The sequence below is a fragment of the Paramisgurnus dabryanus genome, chromosome 5 (assembly GCF_030506205.2).
Source record: "Paramisgurnus dabryanus chromosome 5, PD_genome_1.1, whole genome shotgun sequence".
Classification (NCBI taxonomy): Eukaryota; Metazoa; Chordata; class Actinopteri; order Cypriniformes; family Cobitidae; genus Paramisgurnus; species Paramisgurnus dabryanus.
This window is the reverse complement of record NC_133341.1, coordinates 24,188,378-24,198,966: the sequence shown is the minus strand read 5'-3', so window position 1 is coordinate 24,198,966 and position 10,589 is coordinate 24,188,378. Positions and strand designations below refer to the sequence as shown.

The 10,589-nt window shown below is 36.6% G+C and overlaps 1 protein-coding gene across 2 annotated transcripts; it reads right to left on the bottom strand.

The window, feature by feature from the left end:
• Nucleotides 1-111: 111 nt before the first annotated feature.
• Nucleotides 112-8,946, bottom strand: pdha1a (pyruvate dehydrogenase E1 subunit alpha 1a). Of its 2 annotated transcripts, XM_065250476.2 has the most exons (12): nucleotides 8,789-8,932; nucleotides 7,985-8,005; nucleotides 4,199-4,267; nucleotides 3,478-3,651; nucleotides 3,207-3,333; nucleotides 3,020-3,111; nucleotides 2,757-2,849; nucleotides 2,391-2,546; nucleotides 2,170-2,241; nucleotides 1,824-1,891; nucleotides 1,501-1,609; nucleotides 112-1,399 (listed from the first exon to the last, which is right to left on the bottom strand). In XM_065250476.2, exons 1-12 carry the CDS (start codon nucleotides 8,843-8,845, stop codon nucleotides 1,235-1,237), a joined length of 1,203 nt encoding a protein of 400 aa, XP_065106548.1. In that variant the 5' UTR covers nucleotides 8,846-8,932; the 3' UTR covers nucleotides 112-1,234. The 2 variants fall into 2 exon arrangements, with proteins under 2 accessions (XP_065106548.1, XP_065106549.1); XM_065250477.2 differs by lacking the exon at nucleotides 7,985-8,005 and having other exon boundaries at nucleotides 8,789-8,946.
• Nucleotides 8,947-10,589: the final 1,643 nt, after the last annotated feature.

Sequence of the window (10,589 nt, the reverse complement as noted above, 5' to 3'; positions counted from 1 at the left end):
GATTTGAGGATTGTGTTTTATTCTCACTCTCAAATTTGTTAACGCTTAGTTTATTTGTGACTAATTTTAAACAATTTCATTCAAATACACACAAATTACACAAACAAGATATCAATTTACAACAAAATATTGTATTTTAAACCTTTATTTTTTTTTTGTATGGTATAAAGGCCACATTGCAGGACACACATATTGCCTGATCTTGTTGACGACTCAATTCTGATCAACAAGACATAAAGGCTTGACCTATGACCTCAACGGCCCTTCAGTTTCCAGATACTAATAAACTTTAAATATCATACCAACCCTTTGTACACATCGCCAACTATGAAGTTATAGCCTCAAGTAACATCGTTTGTAACAAAATCATTGATTAATAAATATGTGGCAATATAATCAATGTTTTAAATAAAAGTCAGGTAAATAAATGGGTAGGGATCATGAGTATTATTTACCATTTATATTTTTCATTTAAAAACCCTGTTTTGTTTTAAATACTATGCATTTCAAATGTGTTTTCAGTAACTCTTATGTCTATAAACATGACTGATTGATTTTTTTAGACATCCCATTTTAAACCCCATAAATACCACACATACAGTAAGCTTTTATGTTATACGCTCTACATGACCACATAGATTTACAATGTTAATAAAAAATCCCCCTTTCTGATTAACAGGAAGTAGAGCTTAGAGTTTTTGATGAAAGACTTGATCTGGTTGCATTTAACTGACAACTTAGCCGCAACTTGCACACTTCTGATGATCTAAACAGCGAAGTGTGTCAAAATATGTGTCATAACTTGACACAGTAATAATGGAAGCAACAGAGGCATTGGACTTACTAATGATCAAAAATGCATGGCAAATACAGCCATGTTTATTTAACCATTACACCCAATTTCCAGTGTGAATAAAATAAATTCAAATTTTTTGAATATTACCATTTTATTGCACCGTTTAGTACTGAAACGTTTAAAATTTGTATCGCGTAAAAGGGAGGAGGTATTGAAATGAAACCAACTCCAAACACTTCTTATGAAGAAAACAAGGCAATGACAATGTGAAACGAGGCAACTTGTCGCAATGTGGCTGGCCGAGATCTGGCTGTGTTTCCAAAAAACAGTGTCTATGGAACCAACAGCCACACAGAGGGGATAATATTTTGCTATGATGTGCGCTTGAACAGGAGAGGATTAACTGGTTGGAGGACAATTTGGACAAAGGAAGGTGATTTAGCTGACGGACTTCAGCTTGGACCAGGGGTGGGTGCCACGCACTTCCTGGGGAGGGTCATTGTGGAAGATGTGGTTGCACAGATCCTCTAGAGGAGGTTCAGGGTCTGTTGTGGCAAACTGAGCAGCATCCTCGATCTCCTTTCTAACCTCAACATCAATCTCCTGCAAAAAAGCGTTACAGTTTAGTTAAACACCAGAAATGGATAACAGAAACAATCCATATAATTTTGAGATCAATATATTGTAGACTCATGCATTCTCACCTTAAGCTCCTCTATGCTGGCCATATTGTTGTTTAACATTCGATCCTTCAGCATTGAGATGGGGTCGCTCTTACTGCGTACTTCCTGGATCTCCTCGCGTGTACGGTAACTACAAAAAAGACAGCCAGATAAGGAGGACAAAGGTTGTACTGTCTAAGTTTTTATGGCACTAAAAGAAAAGAGCATTAAGTAGATAGCAGGTTACCCAAGATACAATACAGCAATAGCAAGGCCATGTGAATCACACGTTTTCCTTTATTAACAGTGAAAGGTTTTAGCCGGGTCTAAAAGGAATTCAAGAAATGATGAACTGCTATTATTACCTGATTCCTGGGTCACTCATACTGTGTCCATGGTAACGATACGTCTGCAGCTCCATCAGAATGGGACCCTGTGTCATAAGATTCAGGTTTCATTTTATTAGTTACTACTAAAATATACATTTGCACACTACAGAAATGGCAAAAATAGCAACTGTCTGTGAAAACTCAGATAAAGTCATTTTTTGATTTTCATGTTTTCTATGTAAAATCATCCCACATAATGTAAAGAAAATGCTGTAAAAACTTTCAATCAATCTATTGTGCATTGTTTTGAAACACATCCAATATAACATATCTGCAATGTACAGAAGTCAGATCAGTTTGCATCACTTTAACCCGAGCTCACCTTTCCTGCTCTGCAGTGATCAGCAGCAAATTTTGTGGCTTCCCTCACACAAAGGACATCCATGCCATCGACCTTTAAAACCAAAGAACAATTGATATTATAATAGCGTAGATATTTTGAATACTTAGATTTTCAGAATCATTTCTGTGCACTTTATATGCAACACAGGCCATATGCAAAGTCGAACTGAAAGTGCTAGTCCCGTGTGGTAAGTGTCATACCCTCAATCCAGGGATGAAATCGCCTCTCTTATAGTAGTCAGTGCTTGCAGCTGCTCTTTCCACCGATGTACCCATGCCATACTTGTTATTCTCGCAAATGAAGATGCAGGGCAGCTTCCACAGTGACGCCATGTTGTACGTCTCAAAGATCTGACCCTGCAGAAACATACGCAAGTCATTAGAAAACTCGATGCACAGGTATACGAAAAAACTAACAGCACAAATCATTATCAACTTATTGTAATGTGCACTGCAGTATTGAGCCTGTAGATCTACTGTACTGTATGCAGAAGCTAAACTGATTGTTTACACATGCATGCATGCATTTGATTATTTGTAAGTGCATGGTAATAATGTGGGACTTACCTGATTTGCAGCACCATCACCATAGAGGCAGACACACAACTCATCAGTGCCCAGGTATTTGCAGGCCAAAGCTACACCTGCTCCAAGAGGCACCTGCAATGTAAGTGTATCAGATATCAGTGCTGCTCACACCAGATCTAGTATCTATTCTTTCCATATCAGTGCAACAGATGTGTGGTCATCCTAAAGCTGGTGCACCCCTATCTGATTTTTATTTTAGGGTTATTACGCATCAGCATATTTTAAGATTTAATTTTAAATACCTGAGCTCCCACAATTCCATTTCCTCCATAAAAGTGTTTTGTATACATGTGCATAGACCCTCCCTTTCCTTTTGCTATACCTCCTCTACGACCTGATGGAGAAGTAGAGATACAGGAGAGGAATGAAATTAATACAATATCAGAATAAGGAAACAGCGGTTCATATTAAACTATATATTATGCTCACCGGTGAGTTCAGCCATGATCTCCCGAACAGTGCCGCCCCTAGTGAGGGTGTACCCATGGGCACGGTAGGCTGTGATGAGATGATCTGATAGATTAATACCTGCCTCGATACCCACTGCACACGCTTCCTGTTAAAGAACATAATGGACTTGAGTTTCTGTGTGCCGGTTTTTTTACATTATGCCAGTTACAAATGACTTGTATATTAAAAAAACGTGTATATTTATACAATAAAATGATTTATAATATTATTTGTAAGCATTTTCACTCACTTGTCCATCATAAAGATGGCAGAATCCTCTAATGATCTTCTGCTTGTAGAGCTGATCAGCTTTGAGCTCCATGCGTCTCATGGTCTGCATGGTACGGTAGTACTGAAGCCCCTGTTCTCTTGTAAGCACAGACTGTACGGGTGGGCCATCCTCCAGCTTGTGCAAGTCACATTTCTACAAGAAAAAATAAATAGTTGAATTTTTTGCAATATAGCCATGTTTTGTTAAAGGTAGGGCTGCATGAAGTTGTAGAAAAATGCGATGTGTGATAACTTTCGAAATACCTGATATTCGGTAGACGATACGCTTACGCTTTATATCTGTAAAACTTATTCAAACTATATAAAAAATATACTTCAAAAAGAAATTATATAACCCAACATACATAATTCACATTCTTTCTGATCGTTGATTATCTTCCACATGTCAGAGCACGTGCATGTACTCAAACACAAATGAGAACAACTATTTGTGTTCCAGTGTCTCTGCGATCTGCATCAACTTAAAACCTTAACTATATGTAACTTTGAAATGAAATAATAATAAAATATTCACCTACAGTATCGCAAATAGTTGCGATATGCACACTTGCGATAACTTTAATTTTAGATATACTGTCTCATAAAGAGTATATTGTGAATATATATTGATTCTTTAAAAGCACACACATGACAAAGCAGATAAAAAGTAAATTAAGCACTGCTGATATGATAAAACTTACCTTAATGTCAAAGGTGGCCTGAGGGGTAAAGTCTGCATATGTCCTGGCTGATACCACCACCTTTGCACCCTACAACAACAACAAAAAAAGTACATTATTACAATATATACATATTATATAAATATTACTTTTAACCCCCCCCCCCCCCAAAAAAAAAACTATGAGAAAAGTATTCAAATTTGCAGTCACATGGACACACACACACACCAGGGTTGCCAAGTCCACGGTTTTCCTGTGGAATTGGGCTACTTTAATTCTGTATTTCGTGTCCAGGGGTTAAAGTGACCCCAATAATGTGATATTTAGCCCCTGGAAGGTGAATTTTAGCAGATGAACAGTGTCAAAAATGTTCCCCCTGGAACTAGGGCTGGGACGAGTAATCGTGCAATTTTGTTTGCTATGATTTTCAATTAATAACGATGAAATTCCGCCACATCCAAAAGCCAGAGGGCGCTCTCGTGCAGAAACTCAATATGTGCCGCAAAAAAAGTTTGACATGTTTGATGTTATTTTCCTGAACTGTTGCATGCCTGTGACGTAAACGCGTATGTGACGAAAGACACCATGAGCAGACTTTTCCGTTTTTACCCTTTTAGACGGGAACGCGACGGAAGAGCGCTTTTAAGATTTCCACTCTGGAGGGTGGTTTCACTTTTTAGCGTTTTTAAGCCCCAAAAACGCTGTCGCCGTGTAAACAAAAGGCACATCTGATAAAATATTTTTACGTTTTCATCCTCGAGCATTCTTTCGCCTTTGGAATTTAGAATCAGTATCAGACAGGTATTATTAGTATGAATCACGATTAAACATCACAGCCCTACCCGGAACACGATTGGACTACTTTTGGGCTAGTTTTGAGTAGCAATTGGGCGAGTTTTGCTTTGAAAACCTGGCAACCCTGACACACACACACATTTAACAGGTACTGAAATTGTCCCAAGTCTGTATTAATGCACTATGTCTGAAGTAAGAAAAAACCCAGAGGAAATGAAATATTTCTCCAGTAATGTGACCAACCGTATGGTACAACCAAAGTCATTTTATTATCAGTCAATTTTATTTGTATAGTGGTTCTCACAGTTCAAATTCTTTCAAAGCACCTCAGTAAGCATGCTGGGAAACTATGGCAAGAGAATAAACTCCATAAAACAAAAAATTTGATGGTTAAGAGAGAGAGTTTCCTCTGGAAATACACCACGCTTTACCCAAACATGAATTAAAGTGATAGTTCACCCAAAAAATATTAAAAAAATTATTTACTTCCCCTCAGTTTGTTCCAAATCTGAATGCATTTATTTTTTCTGCTAAACACAAATGAAGATATTTGTAAAAAAGCAGGAAGCTGGAGCATCATTGACTTACATAGTAGGAAGAAAAGATACTATAGTCAGTGGTGCACCAAAACTGTTACAAACGTTGCTCAAAATATCTTCAAAGAAAATTATTCAAGTTTGTATTAACTTGAAGTTGAGAAAATTACACCATTTTTATTTTTGGGTGAACAATCTACATCGAAAAATCCAAAGTTAGAAGACCTAGATATTAAAAACGATACAGTGCATATCACCATCTGTATGCCAATACAGCTCTTGTTCGGCTCCATGTTTGTGGGTTTGCATATGGAAAACTGACACACATCTGGGACTCTTGATAAGAGGAATCAATCCACAACTATAAACATCCAACATGATGGGAACTTTAAATCTATCTTTCCTGAAAGGACTGCAACAAATTCAATTCTTAAGTATCTGTTAATAACCCAATGAAGAGTAACTAGCATAGCAGCATCCTTGTAATTTAAGAGAATCCTCTGGAAGAGTATGTAATGTACGTACTCGGGGGAAAAGAGGAGGGGTCATGCAAGATTGTGTGTGTATGAAGGAGACAGTTATATAGTTTATAACATAGGGGCTGCCAGTACTCACAGCAAGCTGTGGCTCTGTTAAGGGAGTCTCTTCAGCCTGGCTGTGGGTGTTGCCTGGGCGTTGTGAGAAGGAACTATCAGGGCCCTGGAGGCTCACGGATAGAGGGGGACAACTGGACAAAAGGGGTTCTGTACTGGTACCGTTGTTGGCCACTGAGGGGATTAATTCTGCTGGGTGTGGGTCAGGGTTAACAGAAATCTTAACAGTGGTCACGGGAGGACAACGATCTGAAACCGTTCCTGACACAGTACTTACAGCTGGATTTAACATTTCTTCAGAAATGTGCTTGGTTAACGTCTGGTCTTTGCTAAGGTTATCTTTAGTTTCACATCCTATTACACATGCTCTATCAGGATGCGGGTAGGCTAATGGGCTTGTATTCTGAACGATATCTGATGTAGACTCTAAAGAAGCTGCATCTGTGTGAGGTGTAGCATTCAGTGCTAATTCTGTTCGGAGCTCATCCTTATAATCTGCTACTACTGCTGAATTTGTGTATCTGAGGTCTGCCGGGGAAGTTTCAGGGTTGAGGGCTACCTGTGCTGATGAAAGGGAGGCTGTAGGGCTGTGTTTAGTACCTGACAGGGGTATGTGGGATTGTGAGGTTATATGTGAATTTTTAAAGCATGGAGGGGGCGCAGGGTCACAGGGAGCGGTCAAATTAGCATATTCGCCCTGGACTGCCAAGAGCTGCAGGACGGCCCGGCAAGTGGAGGACTGCAAAAAGAAGGGCAGGTACACAGGTCACTCAGACTTTAAAGTCAGCATGTAAAGGCCATAAAAAGGGATTGTTCAGAAACATCTAGGAGAAGGAGACCTGAAGGTGTCCAGAGACCACAATAACAAATTTTATTGCACTTATTATTATAATCCTGTGTATAGACGGTTTCAGCGGTTACAACATAAACAAGTGGCATTCGTGGTCAACAACACGTAACTTCCGGTAAAATCCGCTAAGAATAAATAATAACAAGTACTTTAAACGTAGTTTGTTTATAAAACAAGCAAAATAAACAGCAAAAGTATAGAGGACACTCAGGACAGATCACATTTTAAGACCACAACACATCCCAAAAAGTGTGTTTTCGCTAAGATTGGTGTTTATTAACATATTATAAGATTAACGATTATTAACATTAACATGTAAAAGCCATCTGAAGAGAATTGGTAATATTCCATTACTACAAAGGGAGTGCCTTATATTAAATACTTTTGTGTATGTGTGGTTTATGGGGACATGAAAAGTGTATAGCGACATCTTTATTATGCTATAAACATTTTATAAACAAGAGCTTTGCACTTGCAAAAGTCGTGGATTCGATCCTCATTAAAAATAAATATTAACAAAAAAATCGATCCATGCGGATAGTTTCCAGTATATATCCTGTTAAAAGATGGCTGTGTCTCATGTGACCTTGTTATTCAGAAGGCAAAGCACTGCTGCTTCACAACATATAAATAGGAAAATGTTTGTGTTATTTTGTCACTTATTGGATCAGTATGCTAGCTGGAGTCATTCACTTCCAGTCTTTGTGCTAAGCTAAGCTAGCGGGGACTGCTCAGACAGAGTTACCACACACACGGGGATGAGGAAGGTATGTATGGACTTATCCAACTCTGGGGTATACGGTGAATAAGTGAAATTCCACAAAATGTGGGAGTGTTCCTTTAAACAAAAGATGACAGCTGTGGAAATAGGCTTGACAAAATGACTAAATCATAGTAAGGAAAAAATAAATACAAATAAAACCTCTAATGGAAAAACTCAAGCAAAATTACCAAGGATGAAACACAAATATGGAAAACTTAAAAATGGCACAGACATTGTGTCATTAAACCTATAAAATCTACAATTTCTTACCTCTGATATCAGTTCAGCTCCCTTACAAAGATGAAAATTAAGAAAGAGATTAAAAAAAGAAAGTAATACATGAATCAATGTTTAAAAAACCTGTGCCATTTATTTAATTGTGGCAACAGATAGTTTATTATTAGCTAATACTATTATGAGTTAAACTATGTCTCTGATATTTTAGAAACAAACATGGTGTCATCTTTGTTCATTATTAGCCATATGTTGGTGAAATTGTACGAAATACACGAACAAAAACAAGCAAAAGCATTTGTGCACTTACTTGAACTTAAATGTTGTGTAAAAATAACATCTGTCATCTGTACATCAGCCACCAACAAAAATTATGCAAGTATCTCACACTGAGGGTCACCTTTTATAAATGACATATACTAATAGTAATAGTTTGATTAACTGGCTAAACCTACCATTTTATAAATACAATATTATTTTAACTTCTACTTGTTTTTACGTTTTATTATATATACACGTATGTGTGACAGCTTGGCTAACAAGTTTTGGATACAGCCATTCCAGCGCAGCAGATCAAGTTAGCATTTCATGCTAACTCACTCTGAATGAATAGTCGACTGTCGTATCTGATTATATTTACATCTAAAATCAACAACCAATACTATGCTGATACACATGAAATAAAAAGCCCAAACATCACTGACCCCTAACAACAGTGTACCTCAGTAAAGGCCTCGTACTCTGCAAGGTCAACATGGCAAGACTGTGCTTCGATACCGGTCAAAACAGTCGGTCTTTTGTCTGTACGACAATATAAGGATGTAAGGAAAGAATACTTACATTCTTGCTGGCGCTGCCCCTCAGTACGTTTGATATGATGGTTAGCATCTTTCGCATACTATTAACCCACAGCTAACCAGAAAACGATCTCCTTCAAGCCTCCCTGACAGAAAACACCCGAAACAGCGAACAGGATTTACGCTCGCTGCCGAAAATTGATTTGGAAATATTGCCCCCTACTGGTCAGAGGATAACATAGACCAGTGTTTCTCAATCCTGCTACTGTACTGAAAGGTCACTCAACAGACTCACCCCTTACAATTCAGGCCAGAGAACACTTTATTAATGACCTTATAGGTAAGGTTATAGGTAAACAGGATTACTTTCAGTCTGCCAGTCTCTGACTAGTAGCAGATATAACATATTATACCAAGCAGAAATAAGGTCAAACATATATAAAAATCATTATTTATTTTCATATGAAAACAATACAGATTAAACAGCAGTAATACATGTAATGTGGAAAGATAAATAAGTATATAAATATATAAGCAAATAAATATATAATAAATATATATGGGTCAGTTTCAAAACTGGCAAGATGAGAAATTCAAAAATCTTTTCAATAAACTTGTTTATTTCAATGCACATATTGTTAATTTTATGCAATAAAAAATACATTTTCACTATTTTGATGCACTACGAAAGATAAGACTGAATGGACCTGAAAATATCAAATGGTGGAACCGCCAATTGTGCCAATAAGAATGAGAAATATTAAATATTTTATCATACTTTTACGTAAGTGTAATCATAAAGAAAATCATTTTAAAATATAATTTTATTAGTTTTTTCTAAATTTAAATCTTAATGCATTTTTTTGTAATATTTGTCCTGACATGCTGAAAACAGCTCTGGAATATAATTCCACATTTTTTTTAATATATGTATATTTTCATTAAAAAATACTAGTTACATCAATTAACACAAACTGGTTACACCACATTGACATTTTTGCAATATCCCCCAAATATTCTTTCAAAATGAAATAAAACCAGAAATTTTAGACTTGGTCCTCAAAATTTATTTTGAAATTTTAACCTTTTTACATTTAATTGAACCATAGAGACACAAAATAATTAACAGCACGTCATCGACCCAATATAAGGATAAAAAGAAGTGAAATGCAGCATAAATGTTTGTGCTCTCAAATCCGAATTTGGGTCGGAACAACCAACGTACAGCTCTGTTTTCTAAACAATCTTTGACAAATTATGAAAAATGTATAAACACCATATTACACTAGATTATTATATTTAATTCCACATTTATTTTATTAATATATGTATATTTTCATTAAAAAATACTAGTTACATCAATTGACACAAACTGGTTACACCACACTGACATTTTTGCAATATCCCCCAAATATTCTTTCAAAATGAAATAAAACCAGAAATTTTAGACTTGGTCCTCAAAATTTATTTTGAAATTTTAACCCTTTTACATTTAATTGAACCATACGGACACAAAAAAATTAACAGCACGTCATCGACCCAATAAGAAGTGAAATGCCGCATAAATGTTTGTGCTCTCAAATCCGAATAACAGTCATTCCTTGTTTGCTTTTAAGAAAGTCTGATCCTTTAACGGGAAACTATGCACATTGTTTTAGAAAGCACCAGGAAAATGACAGAGAAACACTGCATTAGTGCAGTACAGTAAACTTATGGCAATAAGCAAGTTAACTCTTTCACTGGGTCTCAAATGCTTTCAGTAGCACATTTACCTATCATATCACGTATATCAGGGGTCTCCAATTTATTACATACTTTTATATTAGCTTGGCTTGGTTTACAGA

Excerpts from the sequence above, each read along its gene's own strand:
- pdha1a (XM_065250476.2), bottom strand. The coding sequence starts at position 8,845 with ATGCGAAAGATGCTAACCATCATATCAAACGTACTGAGGGGCAGCGCC. Across the intron at positions 2,547-2,756 it reads GTGATGGTGCTGCAAATCAG|GGTCAGATCTTTGAGACGTA; the intron begins GTAAGTCCCACA and ends ATGTTTCTGCAG. Across the intron at positions 1,400-1,500 it reads CCAGCATAGAGGAGCTTAAG|GAGATTGATGTTGAGGTTAG; the intron begins GTGAGAATGCAT and ends GCTTTTTTGCAG.